The following is an 18953-nucleotide window of genomic DNA, read 5'->3' as shown; positions in this document are numbered from 1 at the left end:
AAGTACGCTACCCTAACTACATTAATTTCCATAAATTATGGAACAAAGAGAAAAATCACAATAACTTGAGAGGAAAAGGAAAACATGATGTTGAATCTGGTTCTCGTATACAACTGATTTGCGCTGCCCGTGGTATACGTCATTGAGCTACGGTATAAACGTGCGTTTTGGAGTGGTTTGCATTTCGTGCCTGCAGCGAGAACAAGACATTTCGTGATAGCAGAATTCCTGAATATGGAATTTTAGTGAGCCATGATAAACTAGACGTAGTCAGATGACTGCATGTGAGTGGTTCCTTGTTCACAGACTGTGGAACCAATTCTAATAGTCGCAAGCAGCATCGCAGAAATATAGTGAAGGAAGGCCACAGATCACAACCGCAGTGAGTGACCGATATTTCCGATTATCTTCTCGCAGAGAGGGGATTGCAACCCCTAATCAGTTATGATCTCACTTCCCGTTGGCTATAGAAACATTGGTATCTGCTTCCACTGTGCCCAGAATGCTTCAGTAGGTGCGACTGATACTCTGCGTTGTCCCTATCCTCACTTCACAACAGAAAACCTTTGACATAGACCAGGTCAACTGAATCCAAAACCAATGGGGATCAGTATTATTTACAGATGAGTTCTGATTTGCTCTAAAAGCGATACAGACTCGCTCTAATCTGTAAAGAACCAGGGACATCGATGGCTCTCTCTCTCTCTCTCTCTCTCTCTCTCTCTCTCTCTCCAGGTTATCATCTTTCTAATATCTACGACAGAACACTAATGATGGAGGTAGTGGAATGGTTTGGAGAGGAATCTCTTTGGTAGACGCACCGACCTGTATATGTTTCCGCTAGGAAGCATATTCAGGTCTGTGCGTCTGAATGAATGAATGCTACAACTTAGGGGACCAAGTTCTGGATCCCTATGTTCTGCTGGATGCGGGTGCGAATGATTATTCTTATTGAGGGAAGCTTGTGGACGAATATCTTCACGAAGGCAATTTTACGTATGGCTGATCTAAATCCTATTAGGCATGTCTGGGATACTGCAGTGTAGACGTATTGCTGATTTCAAACCCCTATCCAAAACCATGAGGGAATTTCGGATAGCTTTTCAAGAACATTGCAAGTTATTACAATTATATTTTAAAATTAATGAAAAAGTAAATGAAAAAGCAGGAAACCTCTTCCTAGATGTTAAAGTTAGGAGAGGGCTAGAAATTTACACAGATCACTATTTAGTACAGGCAAAACTAAGATTTCCGTCAAACTGGCTACAAAAAATACAAAAAAATAAACAAACCAGAGAAACAAAATCTAATTACAAAGTAAGACTACTAAATGATTCAAGTATAAGAAATTTATACCAACAGAGACTTAGAAAAAATACAAGAAAATGAAAACATTATTATTATTATTCTTGACACCTCCAAGGAGTCCGAAGACTCATCGCGGGAGGACACCTACAACTGTCTCAACTACTACACCGAACCCCTCCTACGTATCATCTCCATCAACGCCATCTACCGCCCACCTCCACCACTACTAGCATTTTTTGTCTGTAAATTGCGTGTGTTCTGAAGGGCCGATTTGTCTGTATGCGGGATGAAAAACCCGTGTTTCAGGGAGAAAAAATCGTCCTTCGATTAAAATCGTCCAGATAAAGATTTCTCCCGTCGCGACGAGAATCGAACTTAGACCTATTCCAATCGAAGAGCGCAATCGTCGTTCTTCCAATTACGCTACGGAGGCATTGAGAAAGAATGGAATAATATTAAAGAAATTATCGCATCAGTAGCATATGAAAGTCTAGGAACACACAAAAAATATCATAAAAATAAAAAATTACGTAAAAAGCTGGCTTTTAAAAGATGGTTAAGTAGCAAAAAACAAGAAGATGAAATTGAATATAAAAAAAAAAGACGAGCAATAGCCATAAGAGAAACCAAAAAGAGACACACAGAAAGCTGGGAAAAATTTGTATCATATCTAGAAAATGACATATGCAAAAAAAAGACCCAGTGCGTACAAAATACAAAAACACATGAATGCGAATATAAAACAAACTGCAAATATAAATTGTGAAACAGATGTAAAAGAATTCTTGGATTACTTTATAGATCTTTGGACGGATAATACTGGTATCAAAAATAATTAGCCTAGAAACTTACAAAATACGTTAAATGATATGATAACAATGCAAGAATTAAAGGACAACCTAAATAAAATAAAAAATGGCAAATCAGCAGGAGAAGATGAGATAAACTACGAACTGTATAAATTTACTAGAAAAAATTTTCATCCAAAATTACTAAAATCTTTAAATAAAATATATACAAATGGACAAGTACCAATAGAATGGAATACAAGCATAGTAACACTTATATTTAAAAAAAAGGGGATAAAACAAAACCTGCTAACTACAGAGATATTAGTTTATTGGATACATGCTACAAAATATATAGCAAAATATTTATGAAAAACTAAAAATATACAGTGAAAAAATATTATTAGAAATGTCAAAATGGATCTCTACAGCGGATGCAGCTTTCTGTTTAAAACTACTTATAGAAAAAAAAAAAAGAAGAAAATTTAATTTGGAAACTCATCTTTTGTTTGGAGATTACGAAAACGCATTTGACAAAGTAAAAAGATATATACTGTTTGATATATTACAAAGAATAAATATACCTAATATTTTACTACATGCAATATTAAATATATACAAAGATAATGAAATAAAAATAAAAATGAAAAGTTGTCTGAAAAATAATCTATAAACCAAAGAGTAAGACAGGGATGCCCTCTGTCTCCAACACTTTTCAATATTTACATTAATGAAATATTAATACAGTGGAACACTGTAAACAATCAAGGTATAGAAATTTCCTGGAATAACAAAATAAATACGCTATTATTTGCAAATGATCAGGTAATAATAGCAGATAAGGAAGACAATGTACAAAGTGCAATATATAATTTAAACATTATAGTCGAACAGTTTGGAATGAAAATTTCCATAGATAAAACTAAAACAATGGCATTTTGTGGACAAACTCCAGTTAGAAGCAAAATAGTTATTAATAATAAAATAATATAAGAGATAAATATACTTTCAGTTATCTTGGATGTGAAATATCATATGAAGGAGAAAAAGACATAAAATTAAAAACTTCAAAAATTTTTACAGATTATAGGCCTGATAAATAGAACACTCAATCCAAATATAGTACAAAAAGAAACACGCTTGAAAATATACAATACTTTAGCAGTGCCCACCTTATTATATGGCAGTGAAATTTAGGCAATAAACAAACAAGATAAACAAAAAATAAAAACAATGAAATGAGATTTATGAGAATAACTGCAAAATACACATTATTGGATCAAAAAAGGAACCACGATATTTTAAAATAACTAAAATCAAAATCAATAGAAGAAAAACTAAACAATTATAAACAAAAATGGATTGAACATGTAAACAGAATGGCCAACACCTAAACAAATACTAAATTATAAGCCATTGGAAAGAGAACGCAGGGTAAACCTCAAAAAAGGATATTGGATGGATAATGAGACCGGAACAGACCAATATGGTCTATACCCGTAATTAGTGTTATCATGATGATGATATTTTAAAATTAGAATAAGTTAAATTACTTGAATTTAGGAAGACTCTAATTTTATAGAAAAAACGACTCATACAATAAATTTAATGTATAGGGGTTAAATGTTTATCTCATGTCAAATAGGAATAACTGTTTGTCTCAAAATAATAAAACCATGCAAATAATAAAATAACAGAAATACTTATGATACTATAGGTTGAGGAGCTGAAATTAGAGATCCTCCAGAAAACGTAAAATTTGATCCACAGTGCGAGATCATTAGCATGGCTAATGTCTTGTGAGTTGTGCAAGTTTCCTTCAGAAATAGAAAGAGATCTCTGCTTTTGCTTTAATTAGATCTGAAGTTGGAGAAATGACCTTGGATTGATAAATTCTAAGTGTCATAAAGAGTCAAAATTGATCCGTGTCAAGGAATATATTCTGAAGGTACAATTACATTTTGAGTTTATAGCCTAATATATCAACTAGTCCATGGATTAGAAAAGTTACTATGCCAACACAAAAACAGTGCGAAAAAAACTCTGCTCTCTGAATTCTACATAGCTATGTCTAGAACAACTTGTTAGCAGAAATTTCGTCAAGTTAGTGACTGTGTGATAAGTCAAGATATTCTCCAGTATACACGGCTATTCTCTTTGTTTTACGAATCTCGTATGGAGTAGTTGGAGTAAAGGAAAATCTATCAATCACGATGGTGATTGATAGATTTTCGAAACCATGAAGCGGAACATTGATCCGTTAATCAAGGTGATGGAAAGTATTTTAGCCTCGTCCTTAGAGACAAAATATTCGGAATAGAACACGCACATGGGCACATAAAATACCTGTAGAAATATACATACACATGTATTGTATAAAATGTATAATATTTAATACGATAAATTCTTATATGGGCTCTTTCAGTTCAAGATGAGTTAGCCGATCTCATATGGTGGTAGTTGGCTTTTTTCTCTCTCGGAAACTCGGGTTTTTCATCCCACGTACAGACAAATCGGCCTTCAGAACACAATCAATTTACAGTCAGAAAATATTGTTGTTGGTGATGATGGACGATAGATGGCGTTGATGGTAGCAGTGTCGTTGTTGGATAATTGATTAGTAGTGGAGGATGAGATGTATTAGCGAGGTAGTGTAGTGTTATTATTATTAATAATAATAATAAATGATCCATTTTCGATACCAAATCTTTTATGCTCTTTTCTTTAATAATGATATAAGAAAAATGTTTATAATTTTTATTCGGGAAGTAAATTATCTGTAATTATTTTCCTTTTGTAGTGCCTTCATCACTCGCCCGAAGAATAAATATAACAATAAGGAGAATTGCTTGTACAAGAATTATCTGGGTAGGTAGTACAATAACTGATGATCAACTCACAAAATTTTAAGCCGTTTAAGAACATTGCACTTCGCGATGGAGGAAAGGTGGCTTAAATACAGAAAGGTAACACTGAATAATTTATGGATGAGCCACCCAATGCAGTTTTTATGGAACTAAGGCGTGATTTTATTAATCGATTAATATAATTTTTAATGTAACATCCATTAACGAAAATTAAAACCATAATCACGTTTTTTACGTAAGCATAAAGTCTATCAAGTTTATAGTTTAAAATAAGTTCTATCTTTAAGGCCAAAGACTGACCTTCTTTCTCAACTCTCACCTGCACGGCAATATCATGCACTCCATAGATTTATATCTATGGTGTTCGTGATAAATATATTTATAAAATAAAATAAAAAATAGGATCGAATGATTCCAGCCTGAAAGACATACTTTCTTTCTTTTTTCTGTAAAGTTTCCCCAAAAAAGCTAATAGAAATTAATAAAAATATGTAAAGATAGCATTGTATAAAAGAGAATGCTTAAAGAATTCCTGATGTTTAGAATATTGTTCAAATAAGATCGTGCCTTAAATTACCACTCTAAATCGAAGATTCATTGATAAAGTAACAATATTCATCCAGAGACAGATGGCGCTAAAATTAGTAAAGCATTTCGCAATAATATAAATGTAATCTGAATAGCACTGCCTGATATCAAACATCAGCAATTCTTCGATTTTACGTTCTTTGTTAACTTCCTTTTTAGTTTTATACTAATAAATGTTCTAAATTATTGCATACATATTAGCTGAGGTATGAGAAATGTTGCTGTATTTCGGAAGAAAGCAGTTTAATTAAACGCATTGACTTTAAAATGGATGGGAATTGTAAAGAAGTTTCACTGCTTTTAATGAAGTACATTTCTTTCAACTCGTCTCTTATATAAGCAAATTTACCATATCATTATTCAAAACTTTCTTAAAAATCAAAAGTGATATTGCTTCTTAACGCCAATCGTTAGGTTTTCTAATACATTAATATGTAATCAATGAAATATCTTTTTTTCCACACACAAATGAGCGTTGTATATTTTACATATATACTGTTTTTCAGATTCATTATCAGCTTTGGTTGTGAAATTTACGGATCCCCGATGCCAATTTTCGGAGCTTTCAGGAGGTAAAGGGTCTTCCTTGGCAAAATTGTCAGAAATCAGTCACAAAGAAAATCACGTATGTAACACCTTCATTCCTTCTGTAAGCAACTGTTTATTACGTTTAATGTTTTGATATCTTGCTTGTAACGTGTATAAGAAAATTAAAAGAGAAATATCTTAGAAAGAACACTTACTTTACACATTGAAAATGTCTTCTTCAGTTTACAGTGCCCAAGGGTATTGTCGTAACCACTGCAGCATATGAGATATTCGTTAAGGATATGAAAGATCTGATGGCGGAGGCTGAAGATATTGTCTGGTAAGTAATGGTGTATTTAATTTGTGACAATGATTATAAATTTTGAATTTTATATCACAGAATGGTTGTAGAACAATAGAAATTGTTCTACAACCATTTCTCTACCAGCCTTCCAATTTCTATTGTAGAACAATAGAAATTGGAAGGCTGGTAGAGAAATGCTTTCTTATTTAATGAAGTAGTAAAGTAAACGTTTTACCTAATAAGAAACCACAAGCAACACTAGTTAAAAAAGAAATGCATGCTCTCAGATTTGTCTGAGGTTTCCTTGAATTTGTGAAATTCAAGAATTCCACTGACTCTCTGCTATTACACTAAAAGAATATTTCCTTAAATCTAGTTACAGAGTTCTTCGTCAGTTTAAATCTATCCATCTAGCAGGTGTTTCCTTGGAAAATGTAAGAAGTAAAAAAATGACTTCTCAAATTTTATTAATCTCTTTATTATTAATACGATTTTTTTAAAATCTGAAATGACTTCTAGAATCTTATTAATCTCCTTAATAGCTTTATAAACTTTAATCAGGTGCCCCATCTTATGTGTTATATTTCCAAGGTTTTCATTCTAAAATATCGAAGTACTTTCTTAAAGGTACTTCGATTCTGTTATTCATAAGAGACAGAATTGATTCCAATGTTTTGTTAGGAGTAGTCTTTCCGAACACTTTGGTCATGAGTAATGTTAAAAATGTAAATGAAGCTTACAGATCGAAGAATCATCTACTTATAAATATCTGCTACAAATCTACTACTACATGTATATTTCTTAAACAATGTCTACTTCAATGAGGATTCCATTCTTGAAGACGTTATTGCCACTTTGAACACGGAAGGATGCGGCTGGTCCCACAGGTATTTTCGTTAGTTTTTAGCAGGAATTAGAAACTACAGAGGTAATAATAACGTTCCAATGATAAATCTGCTTTCAGTTATGTAATTTTCACAATAAAGAATGCGAATTTGGAAGACTGTTCTGAAATAAAACAGCTTTGATAAAATATTAATCAATCGTATTGGAGGACTTCCAAGGGCCGATTTTAATGAATTCTCTTGTGAAAAATAAAACAATAATTAATAACAAAGCGCTTCTTTCATTCCGATATACTAAGAGAGAATTTTCTGATTATCCGTTCTTTTGTCATGCCCATTTGACAGCTCGAAGTATTCCATGAATATTCGTTTTGTAATCGTCAGTGAGGTCATTTTCCACGCTTCACAAATAAATAGCAAATATGTTCACTTATATTATATTATACAAATTTATGAGTTTCAGAGATCTGTTTCTTCAAAACTGTTTACAAATATGTTTAGTTATTGATGTCTTTGCATGATATTTCCTTAAATACTTTTACATGTGTCTTAGTTTTATATTTTTCACGAAATAAAAAAAAATCATTGTTTAATTTCAGTTTGAAATTTGCTGTCTAAAATAGAATTTATTATTTATATTTTAGGAGAAAAACATCAGAACTTTCAGAACGCATTTCTAAAAAGTAAGTTTTCTTAGAATAATCAGTATTTTGTAAATATTCAGCAAAGTAATATTACTCCACGTATTGTTATTTTACAGTTATAACTCGGGTTACGAAAAAGTATGTATAATCCTCAATGATCAGATCCTGCAGTCGTTAATTTGCAATAACTGACTAAATGAGACTGCACATCTTTTGTTACTGAATACCTAATATCAACCTGTAGCATAAAAAAAGAAAACAAACGAACGCTGCTGAAAGGTTTATAGTTATTGATTGCTCGATTCTATGCTTCATGTTATCTCTCTTTCTTTTTTTTTTCTCTCTCTCTCTCTCTATATATATATATACCTCTCTCTCTCTCTCTCTGTGTGTGTGTGTGTGTGTGGGTGGGTGTGGGTGATTGTGTTAAATTTTTCTTCTTATTTCGAAGGCCTGTGACAAGTACAGCCAATAACAGTCCTCGTATTAAACAATTTTCAAGCATTTATATTTCTCAGTATCAAAATATCCCCCTTCCGCGTTTGCGTGAAAGGGTATGAAGGTATGGACCAAATTTAGATTCCTGTCCATCATGCAATTACAAATGTCCGTTACTTTAAATCCTTTGGTTTTCTTATTCTTAGAGGAATCTCTTCCGCTTTCCTAGCAGATAGGCAGGAAGATACTTCACCTTTTATCGGAAAAGCATTTTTTAAAATAGTCATTAAATCCTAAACGGGATTCGAATTCATGTCTAGTCTAGTAAAGTGTTGTTCTTCCTATAGCGCTACCTGAGTGATTCCTATAGAAATCACTACAATGGATTCTTAACTGGAAATTTTTTTTCGGTTTAGAAGATAAGTCCAACTAGTTCACTCTTATATCTACCCCTCCAAACCTACCCCTCCAAAAAATATAAATGCATTGCATTTATGTTTTTCATATGCGAGAGAGAGAGAGAGAGAGAGAGAGAGAGAGAGATTTGTCCTCTCGCTTCTGTTGCTGTAATACTACTACACGAGAAATGGCACAGAAACTGTGCAGATTTAGAAAGCTAAAACTTATAGTTTTTAGCCGAATTATTTCTGTATATGTGTGTGTGTGTGTGTGTGTATTTCCAGTCGTAATTATTTCTATTTAATGCTCGATTCGAAGATCAATCCGTATTAAATTTTTACTTTCCCTTTTGTACGTCCCACAGCCAGACTGATTAGTTCCATCGGAATCTTTCTTTCTTTAACTGGACATTGTCATTCAAATTTAACTAAAGTACACTTGATTGAAACAGTTGCAATCTATGATGACAAGAAACGACTGCAGTTCTTAACAAAATGCTCCTATATATTATATTATAGCAACGAATCGAGCATTGGCGATTGGTTGAAATTGTCGTCAGAGCAACTAAAGTCATGACCCCATTGCATTAAGTCTGTTAATTTAAATTTTTCGTATAGGAAGTGTATTATATCTGTCAATGGAAAGGTTACTGATGAAAAATGAGCCTCCTTTTGGCTATTTGGTTTTGAATAAGTAAGCAAGAACCGCTCGTAATAACGCATTTCTTAGCAATGGTGATTTGACCTGTATGGGAATCGGTTTTCTTATACATTAAGTATTATTAAGGAAATATCACACTAAGTGGGTTCAAGAGGAAGGCATTTGTCCCTTGCAGGATGATTCGTGAGATAAGTTCAAGGGAGCTACCCGTTGCTGTGGTCAAAGCTATACAAGAGCAACTTCGTGAACTCTACGGACAGAATGTGAGCACAACAAAGTTTGCCGTACGCTCCTCTGCTGTAGGTAAGTGGATGCAATTCAGAAAGCTTCGTGTACTCAAGATGCATTTTTGATTTCAAGCGCAATTACAGAATTTATGAGAACTTTTCTTAGTTCGAGCGAATCTTCTTCGATTTCGCGCTTAGAGTAAATGCCCGCTATTAATTTGCAGAATGCATTTCCTTATGGTTTGAAATAAATTATAATTCAGTTGTTTTTTTAATTCCAGGTGAAGACAGCGAAGAACTATCATGTGCAGGTCAGATGGACACGTTTCTCGGGATTAACGGAATAAACAATGTAATTAGGATTACTCCAAAAAAAATTATACTAAACTGGTGGAGATTTCCACTTTGAAATGATTATTTTGCGTCTGTATATTGATAATTTCCTTCGTAAAAGGCAGGTATTTGGGCGGAATATTCCAAGTAACAAATGTGTTAAATTTCATGGTCGCTTAACAGAGGAGGTCGAGTTTCACGGTTATTTTTTGTTTGTTTGTGAGAAACACAAATGGAACTGGGGGGGTCCAACATAAATTTGAGATCTTCTTTATTATTACAATAACCATTATACAACAACAAGAATTATAGCAAACGCATGAGTATAAAATATGGTTAACGCGAAGTTTCTTTAAGAAAATTAGTGATTACGATTTGTTTTATTGTTTCATTTTTCTTTCTTCCTTCGCTTTCTGTTGTTTTCCCACACAAGCCAGTGTCTAGTCTAATCCTAGTCCAGATGCAGTGTCATTCTTCACTTCCATTTCCATTTATTATAGCAATTATGTGATGATCCATGAGTTGTTAGTAGCCATCTTTCTGCATAATTCGTGTATGACATTATTATTTCCTTTCTCATACCTTGTAATTTCTTGAAACTTAGTAGCAGATCGTCGCCATTTTACTGAGTCATCTCTTGTTTATTTTCATCTTCAGAAGTAATTTTCTCCAAGATCATTCTAGGTTTTGTGGTTCAATCTCATTCCATAATTGTGATGGGATAGTGAAAGCAAGACTTATCCTACTTCTGACAATAAGGAGACATTAAGAGCGAGAAAAGTATCCTAAGTCACTTCTTAGTTCTTCCTAGACCGGGTGAAATTATCAATGAGGTGGACTGCTTTCCTTGGTATAGTTAGCGATTTCTAAACATTTTTACTGAAGCAGCAGAATCATTGAAAAGCATCTTCAGAAAACGTCTGAATTCATCCATGGATGCTTCTGGTTTCTTACAAGAAACCTTAAGCTCAGGAGGGGCTGGTATTTTAAAATACCTCTTTTTTTTTACTTTTTAATATGTGCTGTTGTTTATAGTCCCCAACAGCATACTACAAGTGATAATAATCAGTTTTTCTTTGCTTAATTTATACTCAGGAGTTGAAGCTTCAGCAAGGGAAGGTGGCTTTACAGGCATCCTTTATTGGTTTAAGGTAGTAGTGAAGCAGTTCCTTAGTACACGCGATAATTTCTCTCCCCTACAGATATTGAGCTTTCTTATTCCGTATAATTTTTTCCAGCAGTGAAGTTCATTCCTCCATTTCGTATGGTGATTCAATGGCGGTGAGCCCCTTTTACGCCACCACCTCAATCTCCCCTATTTTTATCCGGGCTCGGGACCGGCATAGCTGACAATTCAGACCTATTGCTGGAGGGATTGTCTTAAGTATTCCTGACTGTATCCGTGTGTGTTCACGGGGCCGGTTTGCCTGCTTGCGGGATGAAAAACCGAAGATAAACTGGGGGAGAAAGCCCTGCTGTCCACGCCCAAAACCGGCTAACTTCGCTATGACTGAGGAAGATCCTTAAGCTCCTCACGTCTTCTACGGGAATCGAACCTAGGACACTCCTTCCCCACGCATATGGTTGCGAAGCGCAAAGCCACTAGGCAAACCGCCGGACAGCAGTGAAGTCAACTTGCAGTAGCCGTAAAACATTAAATTTCTTTTGGAAAATAAGAGCTTTCTCTTGCAAAATAGGGCGTGATTGGAGTCTCGCATTTAGCTTTTTTGCTGTATGAACCATAAACAGAAATCGTTTCCCACCTTTTCCTATTCATATTTATTCCTTAGAGGCTCTATATGAACGTAAGTTTTCTACCTCGCTTGATTTCCCTTTCCCATCGCCAACTGTAAAACTGTAAAAAACGAGACAAGTTGGGATAGTTTTTTTGCACGAAATACTCCTTCAATTTTTTGCTCCATTGAAAGAACCGTTCCTCCCCTCTCTTTTCATTTGCTATTTTTTTACAAAAAAAAATGGTATACAAATAATGTTCAGTTATTTTAAACGTTTATCATAATTGATAAACGAAATGCATTGTATCTCTGTACAATGCATTTCGTGCATACTTTAAACTCAGTAGATTCTTTTACGTTTCTTTAGATAACTGAGTCAGTAAAGAAGTGTTGGGCCTCTCAGTTTTCTGTCGTTGCCATCGAATATAAAAGGTAAGGAAGGTATTTCTTGATTATATAAGAAGAATATACAAAAGAATTAGCATTAACACTGCATAGTCTCTTAAACTTTGGTCTCAGTTCTGGTAAAGTTCCAAGGAAGTAGAAAGAAGGCAAATAATTTCTTTCTCGCTGAAATAGAAAAATTATAGACCAGTCCGGTTATTAGGTTTGGTGTTAAAGGTACTAAAAATTTGGACAAAGAAAGGATTGAGGAATGGGTGAATATAAATGTGATACTCATTAGAAGAGAAGCATGGCTTTGTGAAACATTGGTCATTCCTTGTAATTTAATAAATCGTTTTAACAAAGTAACTGCTGAATCTTATAACGGGAATGACTACTCGATGATACTGCTGAATTTTGAAAAAGCTATTTCACAGGATGACATACGGAACATTGTTACGCGCATTGGAACAAAAATGAGGACGGATATGAAACTGATGATATGCGGGATACGAATCCAAGAGAAAGAATATATCCCACAATGCTATGTGCTTGGACTATTTCTGTTTAATTTATAGCTAAATTATAGAATTATAGAATAAATCATACGAAGTAAAATATTCACTTTTTTGCTGATTATGCAAAACTGAATATCATAATAGTTAATCAGGGCGATTGAGATTGCTTGAAAGATGATTTAAACAGTATGAGCAAAAATAATTCGTCTCATTTAATGAGGAAAAGTGTAAACTTATGTCTTTTGGGATGAAACGTTTTCAAGCTGTGTTTCAAGCCACATTGAGGGAACTTACTTCAAAAACTGATAAAACAAGAGATTTGGATAATTTTGCTAGATAGGGAGATAAAGTTCAGAGAGCGTAGTACAAAGGTGGCCATCGTAACGAATAGGATTGCTCAATTATTGAAGAACACAAAGCAGTAAGGATAAGGAAACTATCATCCCTCTTTAAAAGGCCTTAATAACAAATATGGATAAATGTTCTTAGCGATGATATGATGGTTAAATGATGATATGCGTATCTTGCATATCATCAGTTTTCATAGCCATCTTCATTTTTGTTCCAATTTGCGTAACAATGTTCCATATGTCATGTGGTCACGTGGACCTCTTAGGAACGAGGAAATATTAGAGAGGATCAAAAGGTGAGTGACCGTGATTTGAGAGTCCTGCGGAATGCTCCCTCTGACTATAGATTGGGTCTTTGCGGGTTGCAACAGTTGGTTGAAAAAAAAGGGATATGACAGAAATATTTAAGTTACCAAAATGGATTTCTATGATTTATACAGAGGAAATATTAGCAGTACTCGGATGCTGAAATTGAGTTACTGCGATTAGCAAATATGTGAGGATTAGATTTTTTGCTTAAAGAGTGTAAATGGATTTCCAGAGTCTCTTGTGAGTAATCTGTCTGCTCATGAGTTCAGAGAGAGGTACTATATGATCAGGATTATGTAAAATTAATCTGTTCGGTTATTGCTTTTCTTTATTTAGTCTTTTATTATTAAAGTGAATTCTTTTAATAATTTACTTGCATGTGTTCGAAGTTGAATTATAACCTTTTTTCTTAAAACGTCTTTTCGAACTGCAGAAGAAACGGCCAGTTGATCAATGCTTCGATGGCTGTAGTAATCCAAGAGATGGTCCCGTGCGATGTGGCAGGAGTTATGTTTACTTGCGATCCAGTTACGAGTAACCCTTCGGTGATCACCATTACAGCAAATTATGGACTGGGAGAGGTGACTTTTCATTTCTATTTTATTTTTTTTGTATTTACTTGGACGAAACTAATCTGAATAGTGAAGCTTTAGTGTATTTCACTGAATAGTTTTAATAATACTAGCAGTAGCATGAGAGTATCTGATGAAATTTCCATCTATCTGACAGTTATACATAATCCCGGTTAAACTGTCAGTCGTAGTAAAATGTAGTTAAAATATTTCATACAGATGTTCAATTTGTAGCGATAATATTTCGATTTCTTACGTGATTCTAGTGATTATCGTCTTTCTAGTCAGTTGTCTCCGCATCTGCCGAGCCTGACACAGTGACTCTGAAGAGGGACATCAACAATCATCTTCACATCTTGAATACATGCATAGGGCTCAAAGAGAAAATAATACTGCTGGATGGTAAGTGATCTGTTCTTCTGTTGAGCTTAAGAATCGTTGATCTATTTCTTTTTCTATTACTAAGCGGTTTTGAATTTTGGTTTTTTGTTTATTATATGTAGGAAATTGGGCGTTATTTTTTAATCGTAGCGCATTCAAGAATATTTCTTGAGAGAGAGAGAGAGAGAGAGAGAGAGAGGGGATTCTCTAGTCCGTCTAAAGCGCGCTTGTGTGTTTGTGTGTGTGTGTTATCAACGGAAGATGAGTTAGCTATTCATCTGATATCGTGTTTTTTGCCCTTTCTGGAAATTGTTTTTTATCTCATGAGAGAGGCATATTTGGCCACAGAAGAACACACGCAAATATATACCCAACCATGAACAGCTAAATCCGTCCCCCCACACTAACACACATACAATATATCCCCTTTTGCACCTCTAGGGACAGTATGTATATTATTTGAAATAACTTTCACAGGACGTTCATCTTTGTCCTTCCAAAAGAAGATGGTAGTCAAGATGAAGATCAAATTACTTACACTGGGACACTGAACGTTGTCGATTATATTTTCAATCTTGCACTGAGCCTCTTACTTTCCTCATATACATACTCTTTCACTTCACTTCTTTATTAATATTTTTGCTATAATTTCATATTAATACGAAAGATGTAGGAATGAGAGCTTCATGGATTTTTATGCAGTCTTGGTGTTGAAGAGGCAGTGTAGCGGAAATCCAGTAACGTTTTGTTTTCTAGAGGAACGCTCGGGGGGGGGGATTAGAAATGCACAAAAACTAATCACAAAGTATGTATGTGAAACAATCGATAAGATGTTAATTGTTTAAGGTGTCAAAATATGAGTCTACACACGCATTGACGGTTAGAAATCATAAGTTTTGTTTCCACGTTAATCTTGCCCCTATTTGTTTGATAAAAATGACAAAATGACATTGAAAATTCTTATTAAAAACAAAACAAAAAAACCCGTTTTTTTTGGATAATATATGTGAGCTTAATATGTTTCATGTGTTGTTTTTTAACGCATTCCTGCATGATCGTGAACATGTAGAGAAATATAGCTATTTATTGATGTGTAGGCCTTTTTGAGACTGCAGAATCTCATCATTTGTTGAAGTTTTTGTTACGGGAAATATGTCTAGAAACCACATATATAAATGATTTTCCAATTATCTTCTATTGCATTTTTGAATTCAGAGTTTAAATTAATAATTCGACTTTTCTCACATAAAGTGAATTCTTACTTCTATCTCAATACCATTGCGATACATATAAGAATTAATTTATTCTTATTAATGAAAATATTTAATATGAGACTAAAAGGTGCACGAGCCGACTCACGCAAAATATACAGTTTAGAACAAAGGTATTGAGAACAGAGATAGCATCTTTTTTTGGTTGACGCAGTTAATTAGCCTATATGAGACCTGATGCTATTCACTTGAGAATACCAATTTGCAACAAAAACTTTATTACTAAACAAAAGAAAACTGAAAGTATTCCGAACAGTCTTAGAACTTGTTTAAGACAGCTAAAATTTGATAAGCAGCTTCTTAAAGCTCGCCACTTAAAATAGACTTGTGCCTCGGTGATAATAACTTGCAAGAACCTCTTCGGTAGTTTATCTTAAGTACAAGCAGATTTTGGCATTTTAGTATAGAAAAAGAAAGTTTACTATCTCTCAGAAATGGGAAATCCGGAAGGCTCTGCAGTTTCGATTATTTCTGCACCGAAGTGTTGAAACAGCAATGCGCCCTGTCTTTTGCGGACTAAGATTATGCTGGGATTCTGGCACTTACTTCTTACGGAGTGGTCCTCATCAATCGCCGTACCTCATCCGCTTCTTATGTGCATACAACTACAAAGCTCTTTTACAGTTTTACGAATTACACTTTTATGTCTTACTGTAAAACAGGAGAGAGAGATTGATGTAATCAAAGATTAAACTAAATTATGAATGAAAAAGCTACTGTAAAATATTTCCTACTGAAAGTTGATTCGTTTGTTTGCAGAGAAAGGAGGAACGAGAGAAGAAGCAACTACAGAAGAAAACTGTCGGAAGTGTTGCCTCTCCGAACAGCAGAGTTTGCTGCTGGGAAGGGTGGCTGTTCAAGTGAGTTGGATTCTCTTACTTTGAATTAATAATATTATGTAGTTCATTTGAGGAAAGCCCACTTTCAATTAAGATTGAATTTTTAATTGAATTGTGTGAAATATAAGTTAAAGGCAGTGTTCCTCGATTAAAGGAAAGAAAACCGCGCAAATTCTGGGCAGAAAATTAATAAAAAAACTATGTTTCAGAAGCCGAAATGTTAAATGAACTTGTTTATATCAGATAAAGAGAAGCAAACAGAAAACTATTAATACTCTTAGATGTATTCTGTTTATTGACAGAATAAGTAATTCACTTGTCCCTATGATTAACCTTGTTTTATTTTAATGTTTGTTACGTTTTTGTTGTTTTGCTAATTTTTGTTATTTCTGTTTTGTTTAATTCTCGTGTTGTTCTTGTTAGTTTTTTAATTTTTTTGTTAGTTTTTGTTTATTTTTGTGTTTCCAGTATTTTTGGTTATTCTTTGTTATTTTTTGTTTTGTTAGTTTTTGTTGTCATTGTTCATTTTTTTTCCTAATATGCCGCTTGAAAGCGTATCCCTCGCCTCCCCAGATATTCTTGACTGTGATTCTGAAAGCGGTTCTTAATGTTTCGTATACAAGAATCTGTTTATCGTTTCAGGTGGAAGAGGAATTTTCATCCCCTAGAGATATCGAGTGGGGTTTAGTCGGTGATCAGGTGTACTTGTTACAGGTAAGTCTTCTTAAGTATTTGACGTTTACTAACAACTTTCTACCCACATGCTAACAAAGAATTAGAATAAAACTTAAGCCATTCTAAAAGTATCACTGATTTCCAATTTACTTCTACGGTGTATAACTCGCGGTTATTTGCGGTATTACAATTATCCCATTTGTGTAAAATATGAAAAAGATATCTAATAAAACAAAAGAACCACTAAAAATTATTTAATTTGATTACTTTTACCTGAATAAATAACTCTAAACACAACTGAAAATTTATTTTTGTACACACCGATTTAAGAAGAAACTTCACCTCTTTAAAATGTTCCTTGGCGGCGGTAAGTGTTCATTCAAATTCAAGTGAACTTCTTTTTTTTTAATTTTAGCTTAAGTGTCCTTTTATTTATTTACTAAAAGACAAAGAAGAAGAGGCGATTGTTTCTTTACAAATTATTCAATTTTTTTTTCAAGGCCAGGCCTGTAACGTCTGTGGATGTTGAGACAGACTTTGAAATCAAACATGAATTCCAAACATTCCAGCGAAGTGAGGATGAGTTTCTCAGCAGAGCTAATATTGGGTAAGTAAATGCCTGATTGAATTCGGCATTCGCATTTCTACGTGTTTTCAACTTTATATTTACTGTTTAGATTACATGCCTTTAGAGGAATATTCACTTGAAAATATTAACGTTCCATTTCTGTATGATGGGATTTCCTCATAGTAGTTGTACATATTTTCAGAAAATTACTGTAGTTCACGTAGTGATAACTTTTTTTTTATTGTTTTCTTTGAAATAAATTACACTGCATCATCATGTAAAAATGTAGAAGAAAGTTGTATTGCAGACCCTGGAAAGAAGTTTAGTCCCTGCAGTCTCTTAGTGTAATCCTTGTGCTGAATTAAATCCAACTATTGGAATAAAGATTGGAAGGAAAGGACACATGGGAGGAAGCATATGGAATTTAAGCAGTTGTTACTAAGGAATAATTACCAGTGATGGTATATTGCATCTCATCCTCATCCCATAATTGTGATGGGATGGCGAAAATAAGACTTATCCTACTGGCTGACAATAAGGAGTAATTACCAGAGGCATTATATTCCATCACCTGCTGCCTCTGAAATTTATTAAGGAATAATTGCCAGAGGCAGCATGTGATGGAATGTACTAGGGGTTTGAGAGTGCTAGATCTAGTAATTGCGCGTCAGAAAATTTGTCTGTAATCGAGATGACGATATTGCCACCAACTATTGACAGTGATCATATGGATTTGACCTGGGAGGTAGCGAAATGTGTGGAATTTTCAGTTAAGAGCCATGCGAAAGAAACTTATTGGATTGCTTGGAGCAATGCCATGGCATGAGAAACTGCAGCGGGGTTGGATGTTGATAGTGAACGGAAAGTGGTAAAGAAGTATTTGAGAGAAATAATAGCAGACCGCCTACCTAGAGTCAGGAGGATAAATCAAGTGGGAGTTAAATGGATGAATTATTAAGCAGAGATCTATAAAAATAGAAACCAATGTGAGGGAATTCAAAGAGAAAGGTGACCAGTAGGAACGAGACGTATTGACCATAAGGGTGATCAGTATGGTAATAAAAGCAAAATCAGAGTACAGGCCAAAATTAATCTCAAATGAGGAATTCTTTCGGTATCATGCACGTAAAAGAAAAAAATATCACGGGAGAATGATCTTCATGCATATCGATGGTACGGTGGTAACTGAAGCAGACGAAATAGTTGAATTATTAAATGCATACTTCCTAAGGAGATGGAAAGAGAATAAAATAGTTCCATCGAATAAAGGAGGCTCCAAGATAGAGGTAGCAAATTACTCACCAATATCCAGGTGGAGATAATGCCGTGACAAGAGAGGCAAGGGCTTGCATGTAGATGAACTGGAAATGCATTGCATATTAGAGAGCCTTGATCTTAATATGGAATTAGAAGGTATGCCA

At 34.2% G+C, this 18953-nt stretch overlaps 1 protein-coding gene across 1 annotated transcript in view; it reads left to right on the top strand.

Moving 5' to 3' along the window:
- Positions 1–18953, top strand: part of LOC150093570 (uncharacterized) — a 103295-nt gene that overhangs the window by 35740 nt on the left and 48602 nt on the right. Inside the window, exons 11-22 of the mRNA XM_090413202.1 lie at positions 4897–4964; positions 6058–6176; positions 6322–6419; positions 7873–7911; positions 9545–9672; positions 9878–9948; positions 12033–12097; positions 13660–13807; positions 14083–14200; positions 16210–16310; positions 16932–17003; positions 17465–17571. Of these exons, the coding sequence (XP_090269328.1) occupies positions 4897–4964; positions 6058–6176; positions 6322–6419; positions 7873–7911; positions 9545–9672; positions 9878–9948; positions 12033–12097; positions 13660–13807; positions 14083–14200; positions 16210–16310; positions 16932–17003; positions 17465–17571 (1134 nt within the window). The remainder of the gene's footprint in view (positions 1–4896; positions 4965–6057; positions 6177–6321; positions 6420–7872; positions 7912–9544; positions 9673–9877; positions 9949–12032; positions 12098–13659; positions 13808–14082; positions 14201–16209; positions 16311–16931; positions 17004–17464; positions 17572–18953) is intronic.

The sequence above is a fragment of the Typopeltis vanoorti genome, chromosome 23 (genome assembly GCF_054136105.1).
Source record: "Typopeltis vanoorti isolate ZY-2024b chromosome 23, IOZ_Tvanoo_1.0, whole genome shotgun sequence".
Taxonomy (NCBI): Eukaryota; Metazoa; Arthropoda; class Arachnida; order Uropygi; family Thelyphonidae; genus Typopeltis; species Typopeltis vanoorti.
Note: the sequence above shows the minus strand (reverse complement) of the source record. Positions and strands in the feature narration are given on the sequence as shown.